This window comes from Mustela lutreola, chromosome 6 (assembly GCF_030435805.1).
Source record: "Mustela lutreola isolate mMusLut2 chromosome 6, mMusLut2.pri, whole genome shotgun sequence".
Lineage (NCBI taxonomy): Eukaryota > Metazoa > Chordata > Mammalia > Carnivora > Mustelidae > Mustela > Mustela lutreola.
In genome coordinates, this window is record NC_081295.1 from 58,018,122 (window position 1) to 58,032,851 (window position 14,730).

Consider the following 14,730-nt stretch of genomic DNA (forward strand, 5'->3'; position numbering starts at 1 on the left):
CTCCCTGCTGATCAGAGAGCCTGATGTGGGGCTCGATCCCACGACCCTGAGATCATGACCTGAGCTGAAGGCAGAAGCTTTAACCCACTGAGCAAGCCAGGCCCCCCCAGGCTGTTTTCTGTTATACATGAAGCAACACCTTATTTTCGGCATCACTGACAAGATAAACCTGCTTGGTGGGCATGGAAGTGAGGAGAGAACAGGACACAGGAGGATGGGGTCAGGGTGAACTTTCGAAAGCGAGCCCGTACACATCCCCGCTGCTATGTGTGGCTGTCCGCAATTTGCCAAGCAGTAAACATAGCTCATGAGATTCACAGGGAATAATAATCAGACTGTTCTAGATTTTGATAGGCTTACGTCAGATTTACACTAGAACAACTCAATTCTTTCCAACAGTTTTAGAATGTCATTTTATTTTATGTAAATTTAAAAAATTAATTTGAAGTAAAAACTTAAAATCAGTATTACAATACTTTTGAAAAGTGGGCTAAAAGAAGTAATATCAGGAACTAATTGTAATTACATCCCATGGCAGCCTGGGAACTCATCTCATTTAATTACAGATTCAAAGTTTGTGCTTTCTAGAAGAGGACAGAGCTAGGCTGAGGGCAAACTGTCAATTAATTTTTTGTAATTACCCACATACAAAACTCAAAAGAGTACCAAAAAAATAAGCTGTCTATAAAAGACTATCTGAGCAGAGCATACACTGCAAATATTCAAAAATATGAAACTATGCCACAAATTGGAATACCTTCAAAATGAGAGATTAGTGCCAGGTTGGTTAACTTTATAGAAAGGGTAAATAAATTGCATGTTTCTAAACAAATGCTTGGCAGGGACATAATATCACAGGGACGTACTCATTTGGTCAAAGCTAAGACCCTCTTATATTGTGTGTCCTTCCAACTAAACATTAGCAACTCAGTTTGAACAAACCTAAGAAGTTTAAAATAATATCCCTTCTGTTCCATTTTTCATCTAGCCTTTTTCTGCTTTATTTATGTTTATTTTTAATTTTTCTCATTTTAGTATCAGTCCTGAGGTCTTCTCCCACTCCAACGTTTTGGGCAGAGAACATGCCAAGTTTTCCTACTTGTGTCAATCTCTGAAATTGGATTGGTAGCCTAGGGAGGAAGGGCTGATCTTGATCTTTGTTTTCAAAAAATGCCTTGTAAAATGTCCACACCCCTTCTCATTCCAATGAGAGAGTGGACATAATGCCCAAGGAAATGGACATATTGGTATTTTGGCCTAAGTGTCCTGCTTTACCTCCTCGAAGTTCATACCAGGAAACCTGGTGGTCCCTCTCTGTAGCCACACCCTCAGAGACTTCACAGCTGCTCTCATAAAAGAGGTAGGATTGAGTATCCATACCTAGCCTTGCCATTTGCTTTGACAAACAGGATTTGGTACAAATGGTGGTGTGCCAGTTCTTAGCAAAGCCCTACATTTGCTCCCCCAGCATGGGTCAGTGTAGGAGAACATACCCAGTTAACTCCCTAGTGAGTGCAAGAACCCAGCCAGTTTGCTGCTACCATCCAGTCTGGCCACCCCACGTCCCTCAATAGCCAGTCAACCCAAGATATCTGGGCAAGTCCAGGTGTGAGCAGAGGAGTCCTGCCTCCTCACATCCCATAAATTAAAGACAAATTAAATCCTTCTCATTGAGGTTTTATGGTTGCCATACCGATTATCATGCCAACAGAAAACTCCTACCCCAGGAAGTGGACATAGCACGGATGCGATTGGCTCTTGGCCTCCATCGGGGCTCACTCCAATCGCTTAATTAACTTCACCAGAACACTAGCTGATTTTGTATGGCAATGAAGTTTTTAGATTCTACCTATAGTACTGGGTGGTGTGGTGTCAGTGGTGTTTTACTGTATTTACATTAAATTTTCAACTAATGAATTCAGAAAAGCCTCTGAAAAAGTTGGTTGACTAAAACAGCTGAATGGACATTGTTTAAAAATGTACATATAGGGGCTCCTGGGTGGCCCAGTCAGCTGGGCGTCTGATTCTTGGTTTCAGCTCAGGTGGTGATCTCAGGGTATTGAGATCAAGCTCTGCTTCAGGCTCCCCACGCAGGGGAAGAGAGCTTGAGATTCTCTCTACCTCTCTACTTCTTCCCGCCACCCTGCACCACTCATGTGCTTTCTTTCTCTCAAATACATACACCCCTTTAAAAAAATACATTTTCTTCTGTTCTCATTTCCGTTTTCAACTACCTACTCAATAGGTCACTGGAACTCAACAATTGTTTCCTTAAGATTATTTAATGTGAATGTTACTTTGGGGCAGACAAGATGTTTGAAATATGTGTTCATTAGAATATATCCATTTTATTTTACCAAGTTACATATTTGGGGATTTTTCTATTTCATAGAAAGCTTTTACTTTTAGAATCAAGTAATACAATTCTCAGCACTATTTCCTATGGGATGGCTTCAGGAAGGGATTAAACCCACTATAAGAATGGTTAAAATTCAGGGCACATGTAAAAACACATTATTTAAGGGCATGAGGCTAAAAGTGAATTTGGAAGAGTAACCGAGTAAATACCAACAGTACCTAAGTTACTAAAACAGAAGCCCAATAGGGCTTAATGTACATGTTCTTAACATCCAAAATTATTTCTCCCTATTGATGAGCTTTCTATTTGTAAAGGAAATTGAGAATCATATAAATAAGAGAGAAGAGACACAGAGAAAGAACGAGACAATGAGAACAAGAGAAACGATGTATTAGTGGGTATGAGAAAATAGAGGAAAAAATGCAAGTTATCAGTATACAGGCTCTTTTTATATTTTATTTTCACAAATGTACACTGAGAGCTTAGATTCTATCAATGAACACAGCTGAAGAATATCAAAGTCATCTTGTGTTAAAATTACTTTTATTCAGGATGAAAAATACAACATGTAACCAGATTAGATGATAGTCTATGATTAGTTCTTTACCACATATTTCAAAAGAACTACATACTTATTTCCCCTTGTTGTTATTGTGATATATTTCTTTTTTATTATTACTTAGAAGGTTACAATGTAGTGTTTTCTGTAGCTTTTCTTTAATAGCAGAGAGAAGACATGTTGCACACAATTACAAGCAGAAAAAAATGAATACGTATTTTTTCAAAGAAAGAACAAGGAAGACACCAAATCTACAACTTGTAGTTCAGAGTTCAGGGAAATTTTTTTTTCTTTAAATAGGTGATTTTCTTGGGTTTGATGTGGTCTGATAAAAGCTCTAAATTTTGCGGACTGCAGCAGCATAAAGCTATTTCCAACACAATGGATGAAGATGGATCTGAGGTAGAAAGGTGGTCATGGCTTTCCTCTTATATAAAACAATTTTCTTCTCAAAATATCTAGGCTGCAAATAGACACCCTTGCCCCCCAACCCACCCAACCTATTCTAAAAGAATAGCAATTTCTAACTTTAAGCCTCCTTCTGGCCAAATCCCAGGTCAAGAGAACCCAAAGTTAAAATGTCCTGATGTTTTAAATGTATGTATGCTGAATCAAAACACATTATTTTCACTGTTTGTTTGTTTGTTTTGGTTTCTCTACATTTGGTGATTACATGTTTCAACTGAATCAATTAAAGGTTAAATCAGAAGTTGAATGAAACACCTAAGTGAATGTACTCAAAGGTACAGGCAGGGGTACCACCATCTAAGTATTAATTTCATTCCTCTGTGGAAGCAGTGACATAGGTTTTTGATAAACATCCCTTTCAAATAAATTGATCAAATGAAAAGTAATAAAAAAATGTAATCATTCACCCGAAAGGTAAAATGAAATATGCATTAAATTTGTGTCTGCTGTCAGAAAGAAAATGACTGGGAATTTCAAGAATTACAAATGACTTGAGTATATGTAAACAAAAATAAAGTTCTCTTCAAAGGGAACTGAAGACAAAGATGTGTCCTGGTAGCACAATGAAGGAAAGGTCTGCTGTGTATTTAATGATGAAAATCAAGACTTTGCAGTGAAAAAAAGTTATCCCATGTTTTGTTTCTATGTCAAAATGAAAATGATTATGTAAATGGGTAACCTTTGGTGAAATGATCTTTGAGATTATTAGAACCCTGCTTTGAGTCTCCTCTATCATATAGACTGGGACATGAAATAAATTAAGAAATCAAGACCTACTTACATAGGGCAGGGAAATAAAATGCAGGAAACAAATCCCAATGGGAATGCCAGGGAGGCCCCACAGGGCTTTTACTGTGGTTATCCAAGTGGTCACTAAAGAAGTGAAGTATATGATGTTTAAATGAAGTTCAGTGGTATACACAGAGATGTGGCCTAAATCATACACATAAATATTTGATTGAAATACATGAATTTAGTAATTTGGCCAAATCATGGAAACAGACACAAGGAAATCCATTTGGTCATGTGGCTGATAAATTATAAATAACCAAAACGTAATGGTAAAGGAGAGGAAAAAATAAATGAAGTTATTGTACAAGGTTAATATGAAGGAATGTAAAAATGTAACATTGTTTTTTCATTCTTATGCAATTTTTGTCATGGTTATTAAAAAGAAGGTATCATATTAGAAAGCCCCCACCCATTTTCCCAATGCTGTATACAGTATACAAATCAGTGACAAATGTATTACCATTTCCAAATACCACTCTGTTCATTAATTTACAGTTGCATAGAAAGGGAAGAAGAAAACAATAAACAATAATATATGATTATTATAAAAACAAAATATCCTTTTCTCTTTGGATAGTCAGTGTTTTACTCCTTCAGTAGAACACACAGTCAGCACTCAACAGCATGTGTCAAGGAGCCATGGAGTTCTGATTCAATGGAACTTGGAATTGGCATTTGCTGAAAAGGGCAACACTGGCAGTCAGGAAATGTCAGTTGGCTAGAGGGATACTTCACATTGCCTGCAGGAAGGGAAACAGTGCTGTCAGAGCAACATTTACACAGACAGTACAGTAGGAGGGACCTGTCACATCTCTTCTGAGAAATCAAAGTGCTTCTTTCAGAACAAGTCAAATCCCATTCTGCTGTGTTTGAACGGAACCCTCTATTCCCTTGTGACTTTCGCTCCCCGGGAGGAGGTCTTTCTCTTCCATGCAGAAGGCATCTAATCTGCTTTTTATCATTGCAGCCAACCAGAGAGGATGTTTTGGAAAACTTGTTTTGTGCCCAGGCTGGAAACCAGGTTAAAATCGAGAGGACTTGGCTTTTTCTTGCTGGAGGTACCAAGGGTGAGTGGATGAGGCTGGTTCAAGGGTCCGGTCTCTCCCTGGGGGACTGTGGGAGGTCTATGGCTAAGGGGATACCCTTGACAATTCCAACTGGTCCCCAATCCATGCTGGGGTCCAGACAAGAGGAATGAAAGACAGGACTTATAGTCTCAGGGTGAGCGGTGGCTCCAGTTAATGGACCTGGGCCAATGTACATAGCCCTGAGAAGATATAAATCTGGGCCACGCTCAGGGGAGTGGCAACAATCTTTTAAAGGGAATGTCAAACAGCTGGATCCATCATCATTAAAATTCACATCCTTTGATTCTTCTCTGAATGTGTCCTCCAGTTGGTTGCTCTCATCAATACCCAGATCTTCCTTGAAGACACGCTTCCTCCCAAACCTCCTCACATATGGCCATTTTTTATCTCCTCTACTCTTCATGGATTAGATAACTGCTTTCTAAATCCACATTACGTTTCTTCAGGCCTTTTCCTCTCTCTTCCCACCCAACTTTGAGTCTCACACCATCAGACTCTACCACCCCACGATACAGTCATCTTCTGAGCCCTTGGCTCATGTTCCCTTACTTTTTTGAAGAACAGTTCACCGCCACCAAGCTAAAACTATGTTTAAATCTCCATGATTTCAATATCCACACAGATGTTCTTCTTAAACCCTGGCCTCTCAGTTCCTCGAGCTCCTCTCCTCCAGTGAACCTGTCCTCCAGCCCTGTCAGCTATGCAAACTTCCAAATACCATCACTATCACCAATACCTCAACCCCCCCCAACACTTCAATTTCAATCATCCTGCCTTCTGACAACTACCCCTACTTTCTCACCTACTTCCATTAGGACCCCAACGCCATCCACCCTTTGCTACCACAATTCATTGTTCCTCCTGCCTTTTTTTTCTGTCTCCTGCACCTAACATGTCTTCACTTCTTTTCCTACAAGGTTAGATGTCTGGTCCAATCATTATCAGCATGTCTCTGCTTCTTCCCTTGAACTGTTGCACTCTCTGGGCCAAACCATGACTTCAACTCTGGTAAAATGCAACACTCAGCCTACTCTGGTACCTGTGCTTATGAACTTGAATGTGGCCAGGAGACAACACACAGCCTTGCAGATGGCCTCACATTAAGTTCACAGGCAGGCACCAGAAGTCATGCTGAACACTGCCTTGCACTCACACTACTTCCCTGTCCATGATCTCTTGATCTCCAAGCAGCTAGGGCACATCCTCTAGGATCTCCTCACCCCTTGGACACTTCCTCCCATCCTCAGCCCTGCTGAAGCCCTGGCTTCTGATTCACTGAGATGACACAAGCAATCAGAATAATCTTCCTCACCAAGCTCTCCCCTCACATCTCCTGAGCTCATACCTCACATCTGCTAACTGGCATGAGATTTCCTTTTCTTCCCTCCAGGTTCTACAGACCACCTGTCTGTGATTCCCGTGAAGACCCCAGCCCCTCTTGCCATTAAGACAGTGACACAATTAGGAGGTTCAAGATTCATATACAAGCTCAGGAAAGAAAATGTTCTCCAAAGATGTGCTGTGGTCTTGTGGCTCCTGAGCACTAAGAGCCCTGATACCGCCAGGTATCAAGGTAGAGCTGCTGACCTTTCTCAGTAAATTCCTCCCTTCTCCTTTTCAGCACACTTAAAGGAAAAAACAAAACATCTGCCCCTCAAAGTACCAAAATCATTTTGTGTACCACTGCAGTCATGATTTTTAAGTCCATGTTCTGTGATACTGCAAATCTGGGAGGGCACTGGTCAGCCAGATCTATCCAGGGTGATTTTGCACAATTCATATGAGGCCAGTAAAAAGCTTTTAGAACACAAAGGATCAGGCACTTGGTATTTTGGGGCATCTGGAAGAACTAACCTGAGAGGGGTTTCCCCTCCCCAGACTGACAGAATTAACTAACATTGAAATGTCAAGCAAGTTTACTAATTTACATGGGGAACAAAGTATAGCACTAAAATCAAGAGCAGCTCATCTGCTTACTCCAGTAATCAACTTACTTGTTATAATCAACAAGCCCCAAGCCAATCAACCCCATTAACACTTACCTGTGGCCTGCTGGGGAGATTGGCTGAAAGAGAAAACAAAAGAAATCAGTTGAAGGAGCTCTGGTGGCCTTGCTGGTTCCCTGCCCAGAGGCATGCAAAACTGGAGAGTGTTCCCAGCTCCCAGCTGTTAAATGGGTGCTAATAAGAAAATGAGAAAGCAGAGTAGCACAGCAGGAAGCGTGCTGGGTCCATAAGAAACAGGTTTTGGTTTTTCGTTTCTTTTCCTTTTCTTTCTTTCTTTCTTCTTCTTTTTTTTTTTTCCTTTGTGGCTATGTGTTTTAACAAAGACTAGTTTCTTTTCCCTAGTTTCTCACATTCCATGTCCTTTAAGATATTAAAGTTCTACCAAAATATGCAAAACATATGCTGGCTCTCTCAAATAAGCACATACCAAAACATCAGTAGCTAATTGGTTTTGAAAATAAAAATCTCAATATTTCCCATTGAAATCAGGCCATGCATTTGGTTTACGTCTCTGAACAGAGCAAGTTCTACATATTTTGTTGAACAGCATAAATCCTGACCAACACGTGATGAGGGAAATGAAGGGCATGTGTCTTCAGGTTCTGCCACTCTTGGCTCACCTTGGCCCCAAAGGCCTAGAAAACTCGTGGCAATGAGTTTGCTCAAACAGAGGGCTGGCCTCACCCTCTGGTAGTCTTGTGGGCCCTAAGGCTAATCACTGTGCTTGGAGGGCCCAGTTGGAGAAGGTGAACTATGGTGACAAATTTGCCTTTGCATCTGGGCCACTCCATTCCTTCCTGGTTCTAGAAAACACAGCAAATGCAGTTGGCCGTGGGCACTGTAAGGGTGGGCAGAGGCCGCTGGGTTGAGGGGGTGTGTTCTGCTCCCTCCAGGAGGGTAACATCTATTCTGGGTCAAATAAGAAACATCCCTAATCATCTACCATGTTGCACTCCTTCCATCTCTCGATTTTTTTGTGCTGAGGGGAAAAAAAAAAAAGAAGAAGAAGAGAGAGTGTGGGAAAAACCCATGACCACACAGTGGGTACTTTGTGAGAAAAACAGAGTAAACAAAAAAGGGCAACTTTATGATGCCTGGAGGGAAAGTGTGAGCCCCCTCCATACCTGAGGGAAGAATGAGGCTAAAATCCAGCCTCGTCCTACCAGATACTAAGTTACAGCAGGAAAACAAGAGAGTGGATGTCCTTCCCACTGAACCACACTGAGGGAACACTCCATTGCATTAGAATTAAATACAATACAGACACCCACACTTCTCTTCTGCATAGCATCCAACCCCAACCAGAAATCAAATCCCTCTTGCTCCAAATCAGCATCATGAACCCTATAACTATTTATTTTATTTTATTTTATTTTATTTTATTTTATTTTATTTTATTTTGTTTTGTTTTAAGTAGGCTTTACACTGGGTGTGCCTTGAACTCACAACCCTGAGATCAGGACCCAAGCTGAGATCAGGAATTGGACACTTAACCAAATGAGCCACCGAGGCACCCCTCACCCTATAACTTTATATCAAATAAAAGGCTCTGATTATTCTCCTGAGCAAACCACACACATCTATTTCTAAAAGAAGCCAGGAAACCCTTGCATTTTAGTAGGTTTTGAGTTTGTGATGAACATCACTCAAGTTTAATAAATATGGGCAATTCACAGTGAAAATATGCCCATAGATAATTTTAAAAGCATTTAATGATCTGTCAGCCAAAAATATTCAGTCCTAGTATCTTGTATATTTGGATGACATAAATGGAAAAACTGAGAATTTACACAAAAAGAAATGTTAGAGCAGCCAGTGAAAATTTTAGTATGTACATTAGTTAATGGGCACCACAATGAAATTCCTTTCATTAACGCCTTGTCAAGAAAAGATGGAAATGCCTTCCTTTCTGCTCTGAAACGTAATGTAAATAATTAAAAGAAGACTTTAAAAGGCAATAATTCAAGGATGCGATCAGGAGCAACGGGGATATTAACTTGAGACACAAATTCTAACGTGTTATGCGTTACAGTATACAGACCCAGGAGGGGAGAAATGCTATGTTTAAGTAGGCAATTCATGCAATTAGGATTTATGAATACAGCTTCGTTTTAATTCCAGGATTGCCAGGAGTGTAAATTCACTTGTGACCATGCTAATTTTTAACCCACAAAGGATCAAAAGTCAAGATTAACATGCAGATCAATTCATTGTATGCCGGTGACAAGCAGTTTTAACAGGGGCTCAAGGGATGGGTTTGGCATTGGGAGAGTGCCAATCTGATTTGCTGAAAAATCCTCCAAAGGTGGTCAGGAAGCTTTGGGAATGCAAAGGTTTATTAAAAGATTTGCTAGCTGAGCAACTTAAAAGGGGCAACAAAGTAAATGAATCCTATAAAACGTCTATGTAGTATCTAGGGTAAACTTTACCAATTAAACCTTCCTGGTTAGAAAAAGGTAATCATTCATTCATTCATTCAATTCAGAAACATGTATTGGGCACAAAGTCTAAATCAGGTGCTATTTCTACTTTGCATCAATTTTTAAAAGGCTTAATAATAACTTTAGATGCAATTAAAATATGTATCAATTTTATAAATAAGTAAATTCATCCCTTATTTCTAGGGAAAGCTGTTCTTATCATGGAGATTTTTATATTACCAAAGCAAAACATAGAATATAAATATGAACAAGAGCAGACTAAAGCCAAATAACAGAATCTCAGAAACCAAAAACAATAAGGTATGAAATTCAGAGGATTATAAAAGACACCATTCATCATTTCTTACATGGGATATACTTGAAATCTTCAGAATAACATTTGACTAGTAATGCTTGTGCATGGAAAATTATAACTAATGTGAAAAATCTGTGGATGTACGAATGTAAGACTAGGAGAACATGGGGCCACTGTCCCATGAAGGAATCTTAGGGCACGGGTGGCAAGGGCACCAGGCAAAGTAGGAGTTTAACCTGTCATGTAGGTCCCACTGAAGGGATACGTCTGTCTCAGGAACCAATGATATCTATTAATCATTAATGAGATTCCAACCAATAGGAATTTTATATGTACCTTTAAGGGAAGCCATAAAGTGAGATGAACATATTTATCTCTTTTTTCTTTATTTTTATTTTATTCTTATGATTATCATTTATATTTAATTACATTCTCTTCCAAAATAAGACAGATTAGTCTTTTATACTATCTAGATATAAGAATATACTACAGAAAAGATTTAAGAGTCATTGCTTTATGACAAACTTTAAAAATCGACACATCATGCATTTTTAATATAAAAATGTGAATATGGAAACTATACCTCCATAGTCACTGTAGAGCATTTAATTCAACATACTTCCCACCCTAACTCTTTGACAAATGACTTTCAGATTGAACATGTCCATCATAACATTTAAATGCAAACTTCTAAACAGGCTTTGGTTGATAGAATTTGTTCTTCACTAATTATTAATGTATTTGGATTTAAGCTGAACTAAAAAGTAGTTTCATTTAGAAATTTAATATTTAAATTCTAGGTTTCACAGTGACTATGATGAGTTCTTGTCTAGCCATTAAGTAACATACAACCCTGAATTAAAATCTCTAGAAAATCCAACCTTAATATGAATGACATAATGTGCTCATCTACTGTGGCTCTTAGCCTAGAACAGAAGCAACGATCTGATGGCATACAGGCTTCAAATGGCTCTCTTAAGCCTCTGCGAGAGTCTAGAGGGCCAAAAAAGTGTGTGTGTGTGTGTGTGTGTGCACATGTTTTTTGGGGAGTGAGTGTGGGGACAGACATATAGTAAATACAGTTCATGAAACTTTGAGAAGTATAGTCACAGACAGTAAATGGAAAATGACAACTCCCAAATATAAATGTATTTACGTGTTTACGGAAACTGCACTATGGGCTTTAGGCAAATACTTCTGAAAATTCAGGGAAGACTATATTTCAAATAGCTATTTCCGCTTTCTGCTAATGATGGCATTTTTATAAACTGTAGAATTGTATAAGTTGAAGCATATTTTTTTAATGAAGTCAATATATCTTATTTAACTACCTTCCTGGTAATGCCTTTTTTCATCACTTAGGATGGTATCTTTTGAGGACAGGATGAAAAAGGGTGATGTAAGGAGCTGTTTTATAGATATACTACTATATATACACACACACACACACACATACACACAAATATACATATATAATACACATATATATCATGTCATATAATAGATACGGTAGTGTATGTACATGCTAAAATCCTAACTTAGTGGCTGCCTAGGTTTAAAAATCAATTTTAGAGGAAATCTCCCTAAAAATCATAAGTAAAACATTCCTATTTCTTTAAGAGATTATTTAAAATAAACTGAGCATCAAGCAATATGCTCACACAAGTAAGTGGCCTCTATTGGAAAGAGCACAAGTGATTGTGGGGAAAGCTCATGGGGAGGTGGCAAGAGGTTGAAGTAAAAAAGTTTGGTAAAAAAATCAATAAAGAAGAACATTATGTAATTTCCTCTGGGATTTGGGCTGCTTTCATTTGATTGTTTTCTAGCTCTTGGTTGTTCATATGGATAAGTCACAGGGTTATAATCTGCGATGTCTTCAATTATTTGGCCTTTATGCACTATTTTATTCCATGAGGAAAGAAACCAGAGAAAGAAAGTAAGAGAGAGAAGAAAAATCTGAAAATAATCCCCTTCCAGAACTGAATCTGATGACATCAGAGAATAATGTATGAAGCAAAGAGAGTGCAGGTGCCTGGCTGGCTTAGTCGGGGGAACACGGGACTCTTGACCTCAGGGTTGTGGGTTCGGGCCCCACACAGGGTATAGAGATGACTTAAAAATAAAATCATTTTTAAAGAAAAAAAGAGAATTACATCAGAAAAGGTTATTTTCATGCCTTCTTTGGTGTGCCGCTAAAAGCTCTCTTTTGAAGTGATAACACGTTTGTTATGAGAGTTTGCACTAGAGGGAAACTTCACAAAGGGGTTCGTCTTGTTTGCCTTCGCGGTATCATCCGTCAGGCACAATGAAAGCGCTTCGAGAGCAGGATCCTCCCTGCAGTCCAGGGACGTGACAGTGTCCAGCCTGTGCTTCATTTCCTTTGTCAACATGTAGAATGCTTGATTTCTTTCTAAATAATATTCAGTCCTGTTTCTCCTACTGGTTTTTGCTATACTGCCAAAGAACACAGAGGGCCCCAAGCAGGAATAAAGACATGGACGGGAACAGCATCCTGACGGTGTTAGGGCCCTTCATACTCACGGCAGCAAGATGGAAAAGTACTGTTGATCTGCTCCATAAACTCCGTGAGGTCCGTGCCAGTGTCCTGTGGGGGAGCCAGCAGGTCCTCCGCCGCTGCGACTGTGGAGAAAAAGAACAATGTCAGGCCAACATGGGCAGAAAACACGAATCCTGGCCTCTATATAGCAAAGTGAAAACCATTCTCCTTAAATCAACAATTTTAGGCAATAAACCATTTTTGTATTAATTTGTTGGTAATATAATTTCATATCAATAAGATGTATTAGATATTTCTGTTGGAAGCTTCCATGTGCCAGGAGAACATTTATGAGTGAAAAGTAATGTGGTTATATTATTTTAATATATTAGATGGAATGACATTATTTTACACATTTTTTTCATATAAAAAAATTCTGTCAGTTTCTTTTTCCTTCCTTCTTTATTCTTGGTGACTCTGGCATGGGCTGGCTTACACTGACACAAATCTAGAGGTGTTTTAGAAGATACTTGTTACTTTGATGTCTTTCATTCTACAACCAATAAATAGCAAAATAAGTCACTTATTTAAAACAATTAAAATAACATTAATATTTTAGGTTTTCCTCTGACTAATATAGCAAAAGATATCTTAAATACAAATTAATTTGGTTAAAATATGTGGTCCTCAGTAAAACTTTAGAACTTAAATTTCATCAATAACAAAATGTCATTCCTGAATGCCGGCTGACAGAGTCCTTCTAGCAGCAGCGCCATGCCCTTTTGTGACTAATGACAGGCTGGGTGAGACCTTGGCAATGATGGGGGCAGGGGAGGTGGCAATGTCTATAAGGACTAGCATGGAAAAAGCAGAGCATTCAGTTTCCAGACTTGGGCAGAGAAAAACCTTCTTGGTATAATATACTTTAGGATGATATCCTGAATATGTACAAATATAAATTTTAGAGATGGAAAATATATTTTTAAAAAAATCATTCTGCAGGCAAAGCAAAAAGTAAATTGTTGCTCATACCAAAAGGAAAGAGCACTTTTTTTCATCTTTTGCCAAAATTCAATCCACTACTACACATTATAGAAGCAAATACATTATAGATGATTATTCTAAGATGTTTACTTTTTTCATGTTGTTAAAATGTCTTTATATGCAGCTGAGCACAAAGGGAATATGAAACTCCTTTCTGCTCTAAGACACTGGTGAGTAAGAACACTATTTAATAAAATGAAAGACAGGGGCATCTGGGTGGCTCAAGTGGGTGAAGCATCTGCCTTTAGTTCAGGTCATGATCTCAGGGTCCCAGGATGGAGCCCCATATTGGGCTCTCTACTCAGTGGGGAGCCTGCAGTTCCCTCTGCCACTGCCTGCCACTCCCCCTGCTTGTGCTCCCTCTTTCTCTCTCTCTGTCAAATAAATAAATAAAATCTTTTAGAAAAATAAATAAATAAATAAAACTTAAGCAAGCGGTGACACTCAGAGCAGCGGGGGGTGGGGGGGATTAGTTAGCCAGGTCTTGGAGACACCAACCTGCTTGGTGGAACTGAGGGCCAGGGTCGGGATCCAGCGAATAGCTCAGGGCAGCCTGCTGAGGCGAAGCCCAGGGGGAGACGCCGTTGATTCGGGGATCAGATTCAGGCTGCAATCACATTCAAAGGTTAAAGCAGAGGAAGGACTCAAACAATTGCTAAGGAAAACATTTCTGTTTCTGACTTCCATGGATGATTGAATCACGTCAAGTTCTTTAGCCACAGACATTTAGAATACCTGTTTTCATCAGTTTAGTGGGCTCACCACTACTTCCCCTGAGTGCTGAGTGGTCTGTCCCCTTCGACTGGGGCTCCAAGAAGAGCTCAGCTGGTTGTAACGTGAGATTTATTTATCAATGTCCGCTTCGTCCCTCCATTTTTCTCTCCATGATGCTCAACCAAGTGAATTTAGAAAAGGGTTCATTCATCTTTAAAAAAGGAGCGCCGTTTCTCATACAGTAAATGCATCCAATTTCAAAATCAGCTCACTTCTTTACTGAAATCAATATTTAAGGCCACACTGGAGACATAAGGACACAACTTTGGATTCCCATGCTTGAAATTCGGCCACTCAGAACCTACCTGATTCTAAGCAAATTTTATAACCTTCGAGGCCTTGAATTCTTTATTTATAAACTGGGGGTGGTGAAAAGAATGCTGGTATCAAAGGAATTTGTGAGGAGG

At 39.2% G+C, this 14,730-nt stretch overlaps 1 protein-coding gene across 7 annotated transcripts in view; it reads right to left on the reverse strand.

Moving 5' to 3' along the window:
- Positions 1–2,885: 2,885 nt before the first annotated feature.
- Positions 2,886–14,730, reverse strand: part of UTRN (utrophin) — a 509,162-nt gene continuing 497,317 nt past the window's right edge. For all 7 annotated transcript variants that reach the window (XM_059177336.1, XM_059177335.1, XM_059177337.1 and 4 more), the window contains 4 exons: positions 14,048–14,156; positions 12,550–12,642; positions 7,309–7,331; positions 2,886–4,918 (listed from right to left, as the gene is read on the reverse strand). In XM_059177336.1, the coding sequence (XP_059033319.1) occupies positions 4,910–4,918; positions 7,309–7,331; positions 12,550–12,642; positions 14,048–14,156 (234 nt within the window). In that variant the 3' untranslated portion in view covers positions 2,886–4,909. The remainder of the gene's footprint in view (positions 4,919–7,308; positions 7,332–12,549; positions 12,643–14,047; positions 14,157–14,730) is intronic.